Below are 20,812 nucleotides of genomic sequence, written 5' to 3'. Positions count from 1 at the left end.
ATTTGGCAGCTTTGAGCCTGAGCAGTGTGTGTGTGTATATATATATTTATATATATGACTGAGAGTGTGTAGAAGCATGCATGTGTGGTATGACTGCATGTCTGTTTTAGCATCTCCTCACAAGCTTCTGCTGTGTAGCTTCACTACCACAGAACTACACCACTTGAGCTTCTAAAAAACTCACTTTTGTCTGGAGTTCACGGTGTTTTTGTGGGTTTTAGGTACCCTCCGTCCTCCCGGCAGACGTCCCATGAGGAAGGGAAGGAGTGGTTGAGGTCTCATTCAACGGGAGGCCTTCAGGACACTGGTAGTCAGTCTCCACTGTCTCCTCCAGGGGCTTCCTGTACCACCACTGGAAAATACCACTACTCCAACCTATGTGAGTCGACAGTAAGAGAGTAAACTCTAATTGTTGTATGCAAAATGTGTGTAAATCTTAAAAAGATCGTTATAGAATACTACATGGTTAAATAAATCCTTCTTTCATGCAGGAATCGATTATATCTGAGCGGATCATTATTTAATATCCAGCTTTAAGTGGGTTCTGCATAAATGATTGATTACTAATGAATTTAACACATACTAATCTAACAGGGTAAATGTAACAAACAGAGAATCTAACACTGATCTTGGTTTTCTTTTCCCCTCTGTGCAGTGAGCCCCACCAACATCAGCCAGTATAATCTGCCACCAGGCAGCAGCAGCATGAGCCGCTCCAACAGCATCCCTGCCCAGGACTCCTTTGACCTGTACGGCGAAGGTCACCCACTGGGTGGCAGTGCAACCTCCCTGGAGGACAGACCGCGAGCCATCAGCCGCTCTGGCTCCTTCAGAGACAGCACTGACGAAGGTAAGACGCACTCTCTTTAAATGATCGCTGCTCCAAAAGTGACCCAACCTCCCTGCTGAGAAGCTGTTAGAAATAATTTAACCACCACATTCACCAAAGCAAAGTCCCATCAGCCATGGAGTGCTTTAATACCACATTTAATGAGCTCTCACTGTGTGTTCATTCTGTGAGTGACTGAGTTGATAGGTCACTCTTTTCCCATCTTTTTGCGGGTGATGTAAGAGGCATTGATTGCATCCGTATAGAGGTCAACTTTTTAACGGACAAATCATGCTTTTTTTCCACTGCTCTTTAAAGGTGTTCATATGTTACATCATCTGGATAAGTTAGCACAACAACTGCTGATCAGTCGGTAGTAAATGATATTTAGAAAACATTTAAAATGATTCAGCTCACAGTGTGAACACACAGTTCAAGGTCAGAAGTGATTGTGAACAGTATCTGTAGCATTATGTCTAAGTTTAACACTCACTTGTTCCTTGTCTCTTTCTTATAGTCCATGGCTCTTCATTGTCTCTGGTCTCCAGCACATCATCATTGTACTCTGCGGTAAGTAGGTTTGGCATTTTATCGAGTACCCAGTAACACCACCAATAATAACAAAAACTAATATCAAACATACCAAATTAGGATAAAACTGGCCATTGTTCTTTTCATGAGGATCATAATCCAACATGTAAAACGCAAATCCTTCTTAAAATCACATCTTGTTCCCCTTCTGCCAGAAATATTCACTTAAATTAAAGTGTATATAAACATTATATAAATTTTACCACAGATAATTCAGTCACTCAACTCTGAATAGTGTCAACATCTTCCTCTTAATCTAAGAGGGGTTCAGCAACTAATACCATTTACACAGAAAACCAGGCCAAAATAAGTCCACCTAGGTCCTGATGCTATCAACTGCTATTTCAAGCAGCTCTTCTCTCCTGTCTTTTGGCAGCTACACAGTAAGAGGGCACTGTTTAGAGGGATTATGGTTTGAAAAAATCAATCTGACACTGCAAGAGTGGAGGAGACATAAAAAGGATTGTGAAAAGCGAGGTGTAGATGCTCATTGTTGATGTGCTGAAAGTCATTACAAGTGTGCTTCAGCAGCACTGGTGGGCACATCAGGTGATATAAAAGGAAGTCTGGCTTTAAGGATTCTTTATTTGTCAACACATTTGTTGCCAATTGATTTTGTTATTTTTTTCCCAGTTACGACAAGGTTAAAGTGATCTTAAAAAATTTTTTTAAATGTAATTTCCATTGAAAATGTTTAAAAAGAGTAGAAAAGTTATGCCTGAAATCATTCTGTTGAGAAAAGTCAGGAGAAAATCAAAGCATTTCTCTCCCCAGTGATGCAATGTAGTATTCAGTCTCACTTTCCCTCTAAGTCAGCGGCGTCTGATCTGTTTCTGTAGAGGCAGAAAAATAACTTTCCACAGCTGCATGCCTCCTAAGTACCTCCAGCAGATAAGATGCTGGACAGTTGTTCTAATGGCACAGGCAGCGCTCCAGTCGTCACGTTCAGTGAGGCGGCAGATTAGTTTCAGGAAGAAGAATCGATTAGCACACACTCCTGCCTGTTTCCAGCTGCACTTGCAAGTTGCAAAGCAAAGGCCTGGATGAATGACGGAGATAGTTTTGTTTACAAAGTGTTCCCTCCGGTCAATTTAATTGGTTTGTTTTGTGGTTATCATAAACCGTTTCCCATTTAGTTTTCTGTTAGATTTTATCCACTTTACCGCCATTGATGTTTTCTGTCACTTTAATCTCAATTTAATTCAACTTTGGCTGATTTCACTTCATCACCTTATTTTCAGCTTTTGCATTTAAAAGCGTCTCATGCTGTATGTTTAAAAGATTGAATGCATCAAACAGAGCCAATAATGAAACATTTCTTTCTTTGTTACAGACGGAGGAAAAAGCCCACTCAGAGGTAAGGAGAGGGAACACTGTGTCCATCTGTTTGTCTGCATGTTTGCTTCCTTTTAGCGCCTTTCCTCTGTACTTTAAAGTAGTTCAAGTCAATTAGACCTTGAGGCTGCTTGGTACAACCGCTGAGCAGCTCTGCAGGTGAGGGTAAGTGCCTTGCTAAGAGCAGCTCAAGGGTAGCTTGTTACCTACTGGATTAGATTTTTGCTTTTCGTGGGATTCATCCACACATGTCACTTACATGTTGTACTTTCCTTTGTTGCCTGCCGGCTGTTTTGCTGTGTCCGAGTGTCTTTATGTTTGTGTGTCTTTCTGTTGCGCAGCGAGACTGTCTGTCTGTGTCAATCAAAGCACAAACAGTGATATTTGTTGCAAATTAATTTCAATCGAAAATTATACAAGCATACAGCTGTATAAAATGGATAAGATGGCATCGAGTTCTCCAGTGAATCAGTTTAACTCTATGTTACATTGCTTTTTATAATCATACATTGATTTCATCTTGACCATGAATAACTGCACATCCTTACTGTGCTACATAGCTTATTTATTTGCTCATTACAGAAACTGACACTATACGCATGCCCCAACTTTTGGCTCTTTTTTTCTTTCAACAGTCCTGTTCAGTTTATCACTGATTCTTCTTTGATTTTCCTGCTTTATAGTTTAAGTTTCTGATTTCTGTTAGAGTCTGTCCTTGTTTCTTAGTGCTCAAGTTTGGATCAAACAGTAATAGCAAATACGTTGTGCTGTTTGTTTTATTCCAGCCAGATGGATGGAGTTTTATCATTGAGGACAGCTCAGTCAGTGCATATTAACAATGATGGACCACACTGACTGTGCACTGACACACATTTGATTTGTAGCCTCATTTTTCAGAAGTGTGTCTATTCTGAATCACGTGCTGCAAATGTTGCCACGGACGACGGTCCAAAGGAAGGTTGAAAACGATTCCACTGGGTTTTTTTGAGGATTCTCAACTGAGGAAAAATCCACATCTTACCTCAAAAAATGTCAAAACAGCTAATGAAATGTGTTGAAAACAATATTCTCTTTTTCATTGTTAGCATATCTGCAAATGTCTCGTCAATATTACTGTCATAGTAATTCATACTGGCAAATTATATTCCAAAAATAAGCAACCCAAAAAAAGCACTTTTTCAACACTCCTAAACTAAGCATGAGCCTCTCCAGTGCGAAAGAACTTAGTGTTTGTGCACTTGTGTTGTCCACTTTGATAAAACTGAGACATCTGGCACAAGGATTATTATTTAAGAAACACTGTCAGGTATTTGCAAATATTGTTTGACCAAGAATATGAATACTTGTCTTAATCCCTTTGCTTTGCTGCTTAACGTCTAACCATGAAGAAACCAGTGCTGTGGCCTGTTGATAACCTCTGTCTCTCCAGCCACATCAGTACATGCTGTTTGATGGAGGCATGCAACATAGTGTTAATTTTTACTCTTTTCTTTTCAATCAAGGGCCAAACAGTCCAAAATTCCACGGTAATCCCCCACTCTTTATGTTCACACTCACTCCAGTGTCTTTTTACACCATGTACCTGCACAGTTTTTCACATCCAAGTTACCAACATGGGAGTTGCAAGTTCAACACAATCATGTTTTTTTTTCCAAACATTCACTTCTGCTCTTTTCTTCCCAACCAGCAAATCAGAAAGCTGCGCCGGGAGCTGGACGCCTCTCAGGAGAAGGTGGCGACCCTGACGTCTCAGCTGGCTGCCAACGTGAGTTTGTTTACTTCAGACGACGCCGTCAAAACAAGCGGCTCATTTGCATGATAACCTGCTGTCAAAGAGCTTTTATAGAAAGCATCGCCTATCGAAGCTCTGGAAGGAATATAAATCTTTAAGACGCCCACTAATTCCTTTTCTCTGTGTTTGAAGCCACCATGCATGTATTTAGGCTTTTAGTTGTTTGATTTGGTTGGTGTGTGTGTGTGTGTGTGTGTGTGTGTGTGTGTGTGTGTGTGTGTGTTTTTGTGGTCTTGTCCCTTGATGGGATGTTTTCTTGTGTGCACTTGTGTGTGTGTATCGTAAGATTTTCTCTTTGCCTTTGTCTCAGCCGGTGGGGTTTCAGTGAGAAAAGGAGCCTCTCCCGAATTCAGCCAAGCAGAGAAAATCAAATAGAGATAGACGGCTGAGGAAAGAGAACAGGGAGATGAGGATAAGTGAATCTAGACTGGAGTGCGTCATGCGTGGGTGAAACAGAGTGAGATACAGAGACCTCCAACCCCCAGACAAAGCCTTTGAGCTGGGATGCAGATAGATCGACAAACTTCAGCATCTGACTGGGCTCCACACACACACACACACACACACACACACACACACACACACACACACACACTCGATGCCAAGTGCCTGATCAAGCGTGGAGGCAGACGGGGTCTTCGCTTCAGTCCCACGCTTTGATCACAAAGTTGTGCAAAGCTGAAACTGAAGGCTGAAGTGCTGGCAAACTTGACAAATGGAAGAGGAACATATTACTTTACAGAAGAGTTACAGTGGAACAGCTCTGTTTATGTTTTGGTGCCCAAAGGAATAATTCACCTTTACTCTAAATCAGCCTTCCTTTGCTTTGTGTCTGGGGCCGTGGCGGTTTTACATTCAAATTCTGACAAAATGATTCATACGTATTTAAAATATCATTTGGCTACATTATGTTTGAATCTTTCTTGTGTGATAGTTAAACCCTTCAGCAAAATGACAGTTCTCTGCAGAGGTTTTTGCTTTCTGATTCATTCCCCAGCTCTTTCAGTACAGTTAAAATCTTCTACCATCAAACTCTGAGACTGCAGAAATGCCATATATTGAGTTATCAGATATCAAACATAGCAGAGATTGGCAGGTATAATACCAACAATATTACACCTGATAATATCGGTCCATTCAGTTTCATCCACTAGAACTGTGAAAATATGGAAAAGCACAAAGTACATCAGCAGCATTTCCAGCAATGTTTAAAGTTTTACTTTAAATGCATAAATACCAGTGTTTAGAAGTATTACTTACTGAATGTGTCACAGTGAGATGAATACATTCTTCACTAACAAGTACTTTGTGGGATTACAGTTTTAGATAATGCAGTAATGCTCAAGTACTTTGACAATATGTTTTCTGAATTTTTCTGAATCCCATGTTGTGCCTTAACTAGCCTGTTCACACGTTCCTCTTAAATCCTACACTGATCATTTCCAAAAGTACTTGTTAAACCGGGTGTGTCAAACTCATTTTAGTTCAGGTGAAACATTCAACCCAATTTGATCTCAAGTGGACTGAACCAGTAAAATCACATCATAATGACCTATAAATAAAGACAACTCCAAATATTTCCATTTGTTTTAGTGCAAAAAAGTACATTCTGAAAATGTTCACAGTTAATGAACTATCTTTTAGCAAAACATTATCAACAAACTGAAATTCCTTAAGAAAAATAGGTACAGTTTCAGCAACATTATGCCTCAGTTTATCATTTACACATTACACTTTACAGATCAATGTATCTGTAAAGGCACAAAACATTTAGTCACAGCTATCTGGAACTGAACAATGTAGTATTTTACTTTATGATCAAAACAACTTGTCTAGAAATGATTTTGAATGTACATTCATTTATACATCTGTGTTGTAATCCTGACCTCCACAACAACAAAACTAAAGTGGGAACTATTAAGAAGGAAGGTTAAGTTGTTCCCCTGCCTTGCAGATGTACTAAATTTATACATAAACAATACATAAAAGTTGTGGCAGTACAGTGGGCAAAAATTTAAAAAACCTACAGTCTACATGTACAACATTTTTCCAACGGTCCACAGGTGTTAGCAGCACTGGAGACTCATATATAGGTATTTTACAGACCTTGGCATTGGTAAAGTTTAAAATTCACAAATTCTTTCTGTTACAGTTTCTGGCTCTGACTTTTGGTGGCATTTTGATGATTTTTTTAAAAAAAAAGATAACATGCCTTTCAAACTCACCAGCAGGTTTTTACAGTTGTGATTTGTTTTCAATTACAGATACTGTTTGTAATGAGTAATTGTGTTTTTAAATTAGCTACCCCAATACAGCTCGTGCTTATAATACAGAGAGTGGTAGTGACTCAGACATGAAGCAGTGTACACTCAGCTATGACTGTACATCACAGCGTGCTACATTTTCAGGCTTTACAATCCATGTCACCAGCAATGAAGCCACTTTAGAATCTTGATTTAAAGAGGCCTTGAAAGACATGAGTCACTGTCACAGGTGTCAAGTCTGTCAGTGACAACAGCCTGCTGTGGGTAGTTTGCACCCACATTTAGTGCGTGCAGCGTTGTGAACATCTCAGACTCTTACAGTGCCTGTGCAGCTCCATGTTTTTACAGTGAGGGAAAAGCCTCTTGAGGCAGCATCATTATCCACAGTAATGTGCTAAATGGTTTTTCCGATTACATTTCACTGATGTCTAATCAATGGCTGAATTATGCTTTGTTTGTTTTTTTAAACGACTAAAGCACCTCATTTATGATGTGCAACAGAAGAGGTAGGTTTAGCAGAAAAGCGAAGGTCAGGGTTTGTGTTTAACTCTTGTTTGTGATTAGGTTCAGGCAGCATGTGTACTGGTTAAATTTGGAGAAAACTAGTAGTTATGATGTCTCAAGTCACTATAGACCTTTTCTATATTAAAACAAACTGTCAATTTTCCCAAACCAGCTACTGTGGATGCCGAAACCCTAAAAACTGTAATATTACAGTAAATTATTGCAGAAGAAAATACGTTAACCTTAACCTTAATAACAAAATTTCCCATTTGGTGATCTGGGAGTAGACCTGCAACTATTAATCAATTAGTTGCTAACTATTACACTACCGTTCAAAAGTTTGCGATCACCCACACAATTTCATGTTCTCCATGAAAACTCTCACTTTTACAACATAACATAACTGCACAAGGGTTTTCTAATCATCAATGAGCCTTTCACCACCATTAGCTAACACAATGTAGCATTAGAACACAGGAGTGATGGTTGCTGGAAATGTTCCTCTGTACCTCTATGGAGATATTCCATTAAAAATCAGCTGTTTCCAGCTACAATAGTCATTTACAACATTAACAATGTCTAGACTGGATTTCTGATTCATTTAATGATATCTTCATTGGGAAAAAATGCTTTTCTTTTAAAAAAAAAAAAAAAAAAAAAAAAGCACGTTTCTAAGTACCCCAAACTTTTGAACGGTTGTGTACATTTTCTGCAAAACTGTAAAGAAATACTACTTCATGGGGACACAGTTGCTCAGTATCACTACATTTGAAAGCATAAAACAATATTCAGCAGAGCTCCAAGTGATTGCTGACATGTTATTTGAGTGATGTCTCCATAAAGGTTTATCACAGTTCCAGTGTCTCACCATATGTGCTGTTGACACTGACCAGCCCTCTACTGGGACAATTAGTGCCAAATGTAAAGGTAGCATAAAAGGCTGCCAGTGTCACGCCTTACCGTGCCAAGCCACATGTAAACTCTAGCACAACAGAAAGCCATATGTGCTGTGCAGCTCGTACTCCAGTGAGATTTGAATTTTTTTATTTATTTTATTTTTTAGAAACAGACACATCTCTGGCTGTGTTGTTCTGGAGCTGTACCTACATGACAGTGTGGTGGGCTGCTGCTGCTGCTGCTATAAGCTTGTCTCTTCCTCCCTGTGGGGAGTGTGACTCTATGTAAATATCAGTGTAAGGAGCCTTCAGATGTTCTCCACCCACAGTCCAAAACTCAGTGCGGAGTGTGTGAGACATGCCAGAATCTTCCCTTCATCACCTCAGCCCACGCCGTCACATATAGAAATATATACGTGTGCATAAACCTGCACATAAGCAGGTGATTACATATTTAAACCAGAATACACAAGTATCCCTCAACATGCAAGCACAGTATATTTTAAAAGTGATGTTCCTTCATTTACACTCACAAGGCCTTGATGTGCACATAAAATTGAAGATTTTTAAAGTCGCTTTGATGGTGTTCGACATCTTACTTCTTTATTCCTTTGCCATTTATTCTTTATAGTGTGTAAAATAAAAGGTCACTTCCATTTGGGTGTAACTTCAGTTTAATGCATATTTGACATTATGTTGTGGGTGTAAAGAGCAGCCTCAAGCATCAAAATGTTGAGGTATATACGGAGAAGCATATAATCCTTTACCTACACTTTAATGATAAAAGTCATAAAATCAACATTGTAATAATTGCTAAAGGTTTCTTTTAAGCCTGCAGAGGGAAGTGTCATTTTTGTCTGCATGGATCTCCTGTCAAAATGTGATTGAGCTCATCTGATCCGGTCACATTTGTAGCGCCACTGCATAAATACTTATCATGATTTGTATTCTGCAGTTGAATTTAGATCTTAATTTATTCCAAGATATGTCAATCCCCCTGACCACCATCTCACAGGAAACGGCGGAGATTAAAAGCATATTTGCCGTAGCGCTGTCGAGTGGGATTAGGCACACTCTGTAGGCATCATTTTGATTAATTGTGAATGTGGTTTTGGTTGTATTTGATCAAAATAGACCCGCATTAGCAAAACCAACATCCTGTAAAAGGGATTAGGGGGGCAAAAGTATTACTCAGTATTTTCCTCTAGCTGTGAAAAGGATCAGTTTTCCCGCTTTGGCTGACATTAAATCGGGTTTAAAAGTTCACCTAGGCGCCCCTCCTCCTTTCTCAGTCTCCTTCCTCTTTTTTCTCACCCTTCACTGTGTCACCCTGACCTTGCTGCTGCTCTCCCCTCCCCAACCCTCCTTGTTCTCCTTCTCCTCCTCCCTCATTATCTCCTCTTTTCCTTCCTACTTTTTCCTCCTCTTCTTCTTGCTGTAGTCTACCGTAGGATGGAACCCAGCAGTAGGTACTGTAGTCGTGACTGGGCGTTGTCCATTAGATTTAAACGCCCTTGAGATGCTGCCTACTTTTGACAGTTCTCTGATTTGGCCGACCGTCAACCTCTACCCCACACCTAAAGATCAGGACAGTCCTCTGAAAAATGGGGGTTCAGGGACCAGGCGTGGCCACCGGGCTCGTGCCCCAGGAGCAGGACAGATGGTTCAGCCCTGGGACGCATTCGAGTCTGATCGGCGCCTCCTTCAGGCCGGACAGGTGGGCTGGGGGGGTGATGAGTCGGAGCTCACAGGTGGAGTTGGAAAGAGATGCGGAGATAGAGGGATGCGTTGGAACAGTTGGCATTTCTAAAGGTCAAGACCTACGTTGATTGAGCCAGGGACACAGAGTGGAGGAGGCAGTGCAGGGTGCTGCTCTGTGTGTGTCTTCATTTCTGGATTCACAATCTTCTTATTCTGTCAGGCCTGTTATACTGCATAAATAGGAGCCAATGCAATTGAATTCAGTAAATGGAATTCCTCCAAAATATAATAATACAAATGTGTGTGTGCATGTGTGTGTGCATGTGCAGAGCAGAGATTGTCTGATCTGTCTGGGCAGGCTGCCCACCTCTCTGTGACACACCAGGCTTGACAGGTGTCTCAGGATGAGCTGGCAGCACACACACACACACACACACACACACACACACACACACACACACACACACACACACACACACACACACACACACACACACACACACACACACACGCAACCTCATACACATTCACATTTTTACATGAACACAAAGGTACATGCAGCCTGAACATAAGGCCTCACCAGTTCACCAAACAAAGCACACATGCACCAACAAATCCAGACACACACATACACAAACCACAGGTTCAGCAGAGCAGATGGCGTGACGTTGCTAAACATTTGCCATCCTTCAGCGTGTCGCTGCTGCATCTCCAGCTGACAGATGAAGTCAGCGAGGGCAGCCCTGCTCTGATCTGTGTGCCACATCTTTTTGTCAGGGCTTTCTCAGTGTTTTCTTGGTGCTGTTAGTTCAGACGGATGTCTTTGGAGCGAATTCATGATGATTAATTCACAGCAGTATGATGCAACAGTGAAGTGGCACGAAATGCTCCCCGTTCAAACATGTCATTTTCAACATGCATGGTGTGAATTTGCCCTTGAAATCTGAGAGGGATTCAAAGGGAGTGGCTACGTTTTTTTTAAGCCAGATATCCCAGCAGCAGCTCTTTATAGCACACTGGGAACCTCTTCAGGAGGCCACAGTCAGAGTCTTTGGACTGATGGGCAAACAAACTTTCCACACCCAGCCTGGTTTGGTCCTCAGTCAGCCTTGACTCAAGCGAAGCCGCACTTCAAAGCTATCGTTGCCAACCAGCAGACCAAGTCATTAATTCTCTGTGGAGGCTCTTTTCTTCAAGGGAGGGATCTTTTTTTCCCAAGCATTCAACATAACTATTGATTTATACACAAGCAAGTGATAATTTGCTGTTGTTATGCTGACTGAGCTTAGTCCAAATTCATCTTGTGGTCAGTTCTGAGCTATTGAGCCTTGCAGTTTTCATATAAGAGAATAAAACTGTTTTGCCATCGTAAAAGTGCTTTTGGCTTTGGATCTTTTTTAACATGTTAACTTACATTCCTGCAGCAGCTGAACTGCGTTTTTGTGTCTCCCCATGTCTGCAGGCTCACCTGGTGGCAGCCTTCGAGAAGAGCCTGAGTAACATGACCTGCCGCCTGCAGAGCCTCACCATGACCGCTGAACAAAAGGTACCAGAGCTTAGTCCTCAATTTGAAATGTACTGTATATGAAGCCCACGGTGAATGAATTACAGGGAGGAGAAGTGATTAGAAATGGGCAGCTGTGTGACATTGAAATAGTTCAGTGGAAAGTAACAATGTGGAGGTCAGTGCTTGTGGAGTAATGGGTTTTTTTTATCTTCAAGATTCAGTCCCTGACTCATGTGAGAGGTTTTCTACCAAAGTTAAAATTTTAGTTGTTGCCTGACTATTTTTCTGACATCACTGCTAACCTTAACCAAAGTTATTGGACTTGCTTGAACTCCAAACCTTGTTGCATCACAGGGAAGGAAGCTAAGGCTAAAAAATCCATTCAAAAGCGGTGTTTTCTCCATAAATTATCAAGCATTTTTCAGCTCTCGGCTCTATTTTTCCCTGAACTTGGGGGTTCAGAAGAGCTCGAATGACACTGAAACGCTGATCATACAGAAGCACCAATATGTTCAATGATGTCACAGATTATGAATGCCTCCCTCTGTTCTCACACACACACACACACACACACACACACACACACACACACACACACACACACACACACACACACACACACACACACAGAAGGCTGACGAGCCCTGGCAGCTTTTTAATCCTCTATAAATTAAAGCAGACTGGGATCTAGTGGGATGCCTTTGTCAAACAAGGCCATCCTAACTTTTAATTAAAGCGGAAACCCTATCTGTAGCCCTCAGTGGGTTTTGGGGAAAGGCAGAATAGGAGACTCCCTCTATCTGATCGCGTTGGTTCGACAGAGTACAGCTTTTTTTTATTCTAAGCAGGTGGTGCTGGCTTTGGGGCAAATCTGTGAGACTCCTGTCTTCTTCAGAATACCCTCCCCCACTTTTTTCTCTCGTTCTCTTCCGCTGAAAGCCATATCAATGCCAGATTTAGGAACTTGTTCACAGCGACGGAGCTAATATGTTGATTCCAGCCGTTTTTGGTGCGTCATCCTTTTTAATAATAACCTGTTCCCATCATCAATCCTGGACTTTTATTTTGACTACAAAGATTACATTTCCTCAAAAGCAACTTTTGTTGTGCTCAAGTCAGCAATTTCTAAACATTGAAGCTAAAAACGGAACTCCTGTTTTCTCTGTCTTTTTCTCATTCCAGGAATCTGAGTTGGTTGAGTTGAGGGAAACAATAGAGACGCTGAAGACTCAGAACACAGATGCCCAAACAGCTATCCAGGTGGCACTAAATGGCCCGGACCACCTCCACAAAGGTAATAAAGAAACCAACAGGGAGCACTGGACCAGATTTCCCTAAAAAAAAAAAACATCTGAAGAGTTGGTGCCTTTGTTATCCTGATTGGCCCCACAGGGAATTGAGCCCCTAATAAGTGAAGCGTTTGTGCTGAATAAGTCAGCTTGGAAAGCCTTGATTAGTCAACAAAACAGCCTGAATCCGACGAGTTTTTGATTTTATATAATTGCCTTTTCAAGTATCCGGCTTCCTCATAGCTTCTTATTCAAACCTAGCAGAGGGTGAAATAGAAAAACATCAATGCTGGCATAATTAGAAATTTGAAAAAGCCAAAAAAGCAACAAAATCTGAAAGTAGAGGCACAAATTTTTCAAAAATAGTCAAGCTAAATCTTAACATTTACTTCTGACTTCACCCAGCTTCTTAGTGAAAGTCATCCATTTAAGCCACCACATTGTTCTTTGTTGCTCTTTAAACTTTCTCACCTGTTATTGGTTAAGGTCTCACACCACCCGTTAGATTTTCTCAAGCCTGAAAGCAAGAGGAGCTGCAGTAGTATAGTCTCCTCTCAGATTACTTCAGTTACAATATGCTAAAAGGTTATCATGGATTATTTCCCCCAATGATGGCCTTAGTTTTAAAGAAAAAATAACATACCGGCTGATAAATGTTGGCACAGCACTCAGCTCAGTTTTGAAGCACTCTAAGAAACATTTTGTCTGTATTTTCCAGACCTGCGGATTAGACGGCAGCACTCATCAGAAAGTATGTCCAGTATTAACAGCACAGCCAGTCACTCCAGCATGGGCAGCTTGGGCAAAGACGCTGAAGACAAGAAGAAGAAGAAGAAGAGCTGGGTAGGTGGAGAAAACACAGAAGCAAACATAGCCGTGAGGCTACAACTGCAAAGTGAAGCTGAGTCCAAATATGGACAAAATACGCACCGGCATAAACAGCGTGCCTGGTCCAGAATTGTTCTTTATATAGTAGAAAAACATGTAAGAAGAAAGCTTATTTTCACTCTTCAGTTGATTTATTTTAGGCTAGCATTTGCTGATTTATGTAAAATGCCCAAAAATCCAGCATCATATAAAACATATAACATTTTCACGCTTTGCCACTTTAAGGTAGCTGGAGATTATGCAAGTCGGCTGTCCTTATATCTAGTCTATTCATTCAGATGCTGCAAATATCAGAAGCCTTATATTTCCATATTGAGATATCAAGACATTGTTGAAGGTGGATTTCACAGTAAAAGCCTCTTTGAAGTATATGCATTATTCAGTGTCAGTAAAACTAGTGTAGATATAGTCTATATGCCCACATTCAAAGATTAAATGTCTTCTTTGCATTAAAAAAGGATATTTTTGGGGTGTCTATGAAAAGCAGTTCAGCTAAATTCCTGCAATATAAGTGCAGAATCCATTGAATGCTCTTAATATACCTGCATGAGCTCCAGAGGACAGGGTTTGTTTGTAGCTCCTCTTTCTTTGATCACAACTGCTAATCAGAAGCAGAATGATCAATGGCAGCATATGTCATTATATTTTAATGTCCACTTCTGCTTCTTTTAGTGTTAAAGTGAGTGTTTGCAGCTTCTGTGAGTGAGTCGGGTAGTGAATAATGGATTGAGTTACTCTGTCCCTTCACAGTCCACAAGTGTTTACTCATATTTGGATACATTTGAGGATTGCAGAGAGTCTTTGGTGTGCTGCAAAATCTGAAAACTATGTTCGCTTCACCACAATGCGCCATCATGACACCGTTGCTAGGTTACAGGGCTGGGAGCATGTCAGCCAAGTGGCTAAGGTACCTTCCAGGGTTGAGGGCTAACAGAGGGTCAAGCAGAGTCAACCATGTTGCAATTATTGTCGGAGACGCACTTGGAAACTCATATTCAGCGACAGTAGCATGCAAATTAGGCTGAAAAGAAACAGAGTGGCTACTGGTGTTATAGATCCAGAAGTTTAGCTTGAAAAGAGTCCAGCGGTTGCCCAGAGGTTAGAGTAGTGCTGGTTGAATTGCTGTGTCAAGTGGGAAAGTCTGGGCAGAAGAGAAACAATCACCTCCCTCAAAATCTGCTGTCAGAGTACTTTTGACAAGAGCTCTTAATCCCTCAGTTACTCAGTTGGATTTGGTCAAGCTTGGAGGTGTAAAACAGCAGGAGATCCATCTCTGTTCCTCCAACTCTACTCCAAAGCTTTCCTTAATACCTTGTCTTGTATTGGAGTTGAATTCCAGCCTCAGATATTCTTTAAGCAGTACCCATCTCCTATTTCTCATTCTATTGATAAATGTACAAATTAAGGTAAAAAGCCAAATGTATCTAAAAGCATCCTCGACCATAAAGCTCTTTCGTCTTTCTCTGCCCTTCTCTCTGATTTTCCTGTTTATTGTACAATAGCAGCTCAGTGTCTCAGGCTGAGAGCTGTAATTTGCTGCAGCCCCTGAGTCAGACGGATGACATATTAGAAGTTCTGTCTCAGCCAAACAGCACAGAACCAGAGTCAGTTTTCAGTCTCTGCTGCAATGCAAAACACCTGCCCTTGGAATCAAATGCATGCTAACCGCCCCAAAGTCCACCACGGAATAGAACACCCGAGCCTGCCGTGTTAATCGACACCCCAATAATACAAGTCAGCCTCATGAATACCAACTGCTACCTTATTTCAGCAGCCGTTCATTATTCATTTGCATAAATTCTACCTCAGTGTAGGGTGGAGGACAGAGCTGATGTGAGGTTAGTGATATGTGAATGAGGCGTGGAAGAAAAAGCAGTGTGTCATGCTATCAGGGTGGTAGGAGAAGGACAGTGAAACATATTAGTAGTTTGCCCTTCAGTAATGCACAGCTTTGTGCCAGTAGGACAAACAAAGTGGTGTGTTGTTATTCCACACACATTGTAACAAATCTTTCTGTAAAATTACAATAAAATACTAGCAGCTGTAGTTGCAATTTTCAAATTTTTCAGTGTTACTATAGTCTTTCATTTCAACAGTTAATTGCAGTATTTACTATAATTATGTTGCATTACAGTTAATCACTGTATAATTAACTGTATAATGGATTAGAGTATTTTACAGTGTGGTTTGCTGGTTAATTCTGTGACTAGACTTTATAATAATGTACTGTATTTATATAGATTTGCCACATTAATCAACAACAAGCTTACTAAAAACTGTGGACATATACCATAAATAACAAGAAAAGCACTCAGAGAAAATCTGATCACTTGGTCCTTGTGTCATTTCTGACCTTCCCTGAATATTTCATCCAAATCTGTTAGTCTGCTTTTGAGTAACGTAGGTGACAGACAGACAGACAGACAGACAGACAAATGTATGTAGTTCGTCCCATAACTCTGCTGCATTGACAGAGTAATACTATGTCTTCAGTCGTTGTGATCCAGAATCTACCAACTCTGTTTCACAAAAATGCATTTAGAACCTAAAACAAAACAACGAAGGATAAAGCATAAGTTACATTTTTATGGATTGGAAACATTTATTCAAAGGCAGTAATATTTGACAAATTGTAAAAATTAAATCTATATTTTGGAACTAAAATGACAATAAAAAATGGCATAATTCAGGGCTTTAGTGTAAGGCTGGCCATAACATTCTTATCTGCGCAAATCAAGTTGTTGGTCTAAACAGTGTTTTGTGAACTGTTGTTCAAAAACATTTTGTTCAGTTCACACAGTCAATTTTTACAATAGCCTGCTGTTAATGATCATTTTAGCTTTTGGCTCTAACTAAGCACCAGATTTCACTTTATTTAGTATTTTTGGAAAAAATAGTACTATGCTGTTAGGATTTGGCTGCTTTTTACAGCAATTTATTATAGTGTAGAAAGACAAACAGACTGTACCTGTAATAATGAGTGTGATGTTCATGCCTGCTTGAACACATTTTCAGCCAAATTAGTTGCTGAACACCCACTTCAGTCCAGACTGGAATCTCAAAAAGTACTCCTAGAGAATGTATTTTACTAACTTTGGTGATCCATAACTTTTAATTTATGTCAAAATCTGAAGTCCCATCATCCCTCGCTAAAGTCAGTGTTTATTGCAATATGGAAATGTTTGCACAGTAACTAAATAATAAACACTATCGTTCAAAGGTTTGGGGTCACCCAGACAATTTCATGTTTTCCATGAAAACTCACACTTTTATTCATGTGCTAACATAACTGTACAAGGGTTTTCTAATCATCAATTAGCCTTTCAACACCATTAGCTAACACAATGTAGCATTAGAACACAGGAGTGATGGTTGCTGGAAATGTTCCTCTGTACCCCTATGGAGATATTCCATTAAAAATCAGCTGTTTCCAGCTAGAATAGTCATTTACCACATTAACAATGTCTACACTGGATTTATGATTCATTAAATGTTATCTTCATGGGAAAAATGCTTTTCTTTCAAGAATAAGGACATGTCTGAGTGATCCCAAACTTTTGAACAGTAGTGTAAGAATTGTTGAGTTTAGACTCTTAATCCTCGATTCTACTCCCTTGTGGATGATCACACAAACAGCTGCAAACACCACAGATGGGTAGTAGATGTGAGAAGTATAACATAGCCCTCAGTCATTATTACTTATTACTGCACTGGACCCTCAACCTCTAATGCTAGTATTACATAGACAGTCACTTATGTCTGTGTGTTTTTAATGCAATTAATGAGAATGATTCACTTATTATTACTTCTATTGAATGGATGTTTTGTATTTCTGTATTTTCATGACTATGTTCTTGCCCCTATAGATTTCATGCTGCGTCATGTACTACATGCTTTGTACTGCTACCATGTAAAACATTATTTATTGGTGTCGGATCCTAATCAGAACTTTTCTTGAACTTAACTTATTCATCCAAATTCTAGTCATAATCCAACAACGACCAAATTGATCACGCTTTGCAGAAAAGGTTTCCCTCCGACTGACTGAACTTATTTACAAAAGCCATGATTATTATTATTATGGTTGCGACAGCAGTAGCAGCATTTCCTCCAAACAAAGTGCTTCTCAGTGAATCAGTGACACTCACTGCATTTAGCTTTCGTGAACCGAGCCTCCTGTTGCTGACTGTGACATGAGCAGGAGTGTGTGTCTGTGTGGCTTAACGTTGGGTGTGTTCTGCGTCTTCAGGTGGCTGATTCCATCCCAGCTCAGGTCAGTGGTTTCCAGAGTGTCTTCTGTATGTGTGCAGTGGTTGTTCCCCATCTCCACTTCCTTTCCTCTCTTGTTCCGCCTTCTTCCACCCTCAGAGCAACCTCTTTTTCCCTATTCTCGGAACGTCGGCATGGATACAGCAACCCTCCCCTTCCCCCTTGTTTCTCCTCCTCCTTTTCCTCCATCCTTGTTCATTTAAATTGCTTGTTCATCCCTAATTTTTAGGGTCATTAAAAAGCCTGGTCCGCCTCTCTCTCTCTCTCTCTTTCTGTCATCCTCATCTATACTTAACGGCCTTGCTTTTTACCTCTTTACCTACGCCAGACAGTGGCCATTGCTTGGAAACAGCACGGAGTGACTTCCTGATCTGACAAGATGTGGTGTCTCCAGGAATGATGTCTAAGGAACTGACATGATATGATTGAGGAGGTCGGCGGGGGTAATACTGACGTCTTTGCCCCTGTGTGTTATGTGTGTTGCAGCTCCGCAGCTCCTTCAAGCAGGCGTTCAGCAAGAAGAAAACCAAATCGCAGTCGGCTCATGACGAGATGGAGGAGATGACTGACTCTCTGCCATCCTCGCCCAAACTGCAGCATGACAACAGGCAAGGCAGCGTTGCCACGCTGCGCTCTTCACCCTCTACCACAGAGTGAGTTCTTACATGCAGTGCCTTCCACAAATACAGATATAGAATACACATGCATCCACTCTCACACAACTGTACATACATACAGGGCCGTGAAAAAGTATTTGCCCTCTTCTCGGATTCTTATTTTTTTGAATTTTTCCCCCACTTAAACGTTTAAGACCATCAAACAAATTTAAATATAAGAAAAAAATAACCAAAGTAAACACAAAATGCAGTTTTTAAATGATGATTTAATGTGTTAGGGGAAAAAGCTATCCAAACCTACCTGGCCCTATGTGAAAAAGTAATTGCCCCCCTTGTTAAATCATAAATTAACTGTGGCTAATTACATTTTTTGGAAAGCGATTTCAACTTCACTGACCACACCCAAGAATTATTACCTCCAGACCTGTTCAATCAAGAAATCACTTCAGTAGAACCTGTCCGACTAAATGAAGTCGACCAAAAGTTCCCAAAAAGCTGCAACAAAATGATCCAAAGAAATTCAAGAACAGATGAGAAATAAAGTAATTGACATCTATCAGTCTGGAAAGGGTTACAAAGCCATTTCTGAAGCTTTAGGACTCCAGCAAACCACGGTGAGAGACATTATCCACAAATGGAGAAAACATGGAACAGTGGTGAACCTTTACTACCAAAGCTACCCGAAGAGCACAACAACGACTCATCCAGGAGGTCACAGAGGAACCCAGGACAACATCTAAAGAACTGCAGACCTCCCTGGCCTCAGTTCAGGTCAGTGTTCATGACTCAACTATAAGGAAGAGACTGGACAGACATGGATCCATGACAGAGTTCCAAGACCAAAACCACTGCTGACCAAAAAGAACATAAAGACTCGTCTTACTTTTGCAAGCAAACGTCTGAATGATCCTCAAGACTTCTGGGAGAATATTCTGTGGACTGATGAGAATGAAGTTGAACTTTTTGGAAGGAGTGTGTCTCGTTACATCAGCATTTCAGAAAAAGAGCATCATGCCAGCAGTCAACATGGTGGTAGTGTGATGGTTTGAAGACCTGGATGACTTGCTGTGATTGATGGAACCATGAATTCTGTTCTCTACCAGAAAATCCTGAAGGAGAATGCTGGACCATTAGTTCATGACCTCAAGCTGAAGCACATTTGAGTTCTGCAGCACAACAATGATCTAAAACACACCAGCAAGTTGACTTCTGAATGGCTTAAAAAAAGACTAAATGAAGGTTCTGGAGTGGCCTAGTCAAAGTCCAGACTTGAATCCAATTGAAATACTGGCATGACCTTAAAAAGTCTGTTCATGCTGGAAAACCCCCCAGTGTTGCTGAATTGAAACAATTCTGTAAAGAAATGTGGACCAAAATATCTCCACAGAGATGTGAAAGATTAGTTGCCAGTTCTAGAAAACGCTTAATTTCAGTTGTTGCTGCTGAGGGTGGAACAACCAGTTACTAGGTTAAGGGGGCAATTGCTTTTTCACACAGGGTCAGGTAGCTTTGAATAGTTTTTTTTCCTTAATAAGCAAAATCTTCATTTAAAAACTGCATTTTGTGTTTACTTGAGTTATCTTTATCTGACATTTGCATTTGTTCGATGATCTTTAACACTAAAGTGGGGAAAGTGGGGAAAGAAGAATTTGAAAAGGGGCAAATACTTTTTTACGGCACTGTATATTCATAAGAAACTTTCTCCCCCTGTGCATACAGTGTATGCTAATAAAATACAGTCTCCGGTTTTGTTTTTCTTCTCCATTCAATTGCTTTCATTTTTTTGTCCACAATTTTTTTTAAATCCTCACCATACTTTTCTTTTCTCTCTTTCCTCCATCCGCTCTGTACATCCTTCTCTTTAATGTTGCTCCACCTGCTGTAGCAAGTGCATTTGCGATAGCAAGTCCTCTCCCATTTGGACGCCAAAGAAAAAGCTAAACGGTCATGTGGTCTACAAGCACAGATCTCGGTAACAGGCACTGTGTGGCATGCTCCCCGGGAGTGTGTGTGCAGTGGTTTGTGTTGGTGTGACTTTCTTCTGCATCTTAGTACTGTAAAATTTCTGAGCGACATATCAAACCTAACAGATCTAAACAAAAGTGTCTAGTTCTCAGTTCAGGAAGAGTAGAAGCAGTAAGTTGAATACAGAGTGGAAACATGTCATCTGTTAGTTTGTCGTTATCTGTTTTTGCAGGTGGTTTCTTGTGCCAGAACAAACTGGCTGTAAATCACTGAAAAAGAGCCAACATGTGGCCATTTTGCAAGCATGCAAGTACTGTGCACATCTGCTGGGCAGCTGGTGACATCATTTTAATTTAAACTGTCTG

The 20,812-nt window shown here is 40.6% G+C and overlaps 1 protein-coding gene across 23 annotated transcripts in view; it reads left to right on the top strand.

Annotated features, from left to right (window-relative positions):
* The window catches only part of nav3 (neuron navigator 3), a 534,705-nt gene that overhangs the window by 492,942 nt on the left and 20,951 nt on the right, over positions 1–20,812 (top strand). For 12 of the 23 annotated variants that reach the window (XM_055006838.1, XM_055006839.1, XM_055006834.1 and 9 more), the window contains 12 exons: positions 222–379; positions 656–850; positions 1,347–1,399; positions 2,754–2,777; positions 4,258–4,281; positions 4,443–4,520; positions 11,375–11,458; positions 12,602–12,713; positions 13,427–13,551; positions 17,846–17,869; positions 18,352–18,518; positions 20,368–20,454. In XM_055006838.1, coding sequence (XP_054862813.1) covers positions 222–379; positions 656–850; positions 1,347–1,399; positions 2,754–2,777; positions 4,258–4,281; positions 4,443–4,520; positions 11,375–11,458; positions 12,602–12,713; positions 13,427–13,551; positions 17,846–17,869; positions 18,352–18,518; positions 20,368–20,454 — 1,131 coding nt within the window. The remainder of the gene's footprint in view (positions 1–221; positions 380–655; positions 851–1,346; positions 1,400–2,753; positions 2,778–4,257; positions 4,282–4,442; positions 4,521–11,374; positions 11,459–12,601; positions 12,714–13,426; positions 13,552–17,845; positions 17,870–18,351; positions 18,519–20,367; positions 20,455–20,812) is intronic. The other 11 variants (XM_055006843.1, XM_055006828.1, XM_055006840.1 and 8 more) reach the window with 7 other exon arrangements.

The sequence above is a fragment of the Amphiprion ocellaris genome, chromosome 21 (genome assembly GCF_022539595.1).
Source record: "Amphiprion ocellaris isolate individual 3 ecotype Okinawa chromosome 21, ASM2253959v1, whole genome shotgun sequence".
Taxonomy (NCBI): Eukaryota; Metazoa; Chordata; class Actinopteri; family Pomacentridae; genus Amphiprion; species Amphiprion ocellaris.
This window is presented reverse-complemented; position numbering and strand designations above follow the sequence as displayed.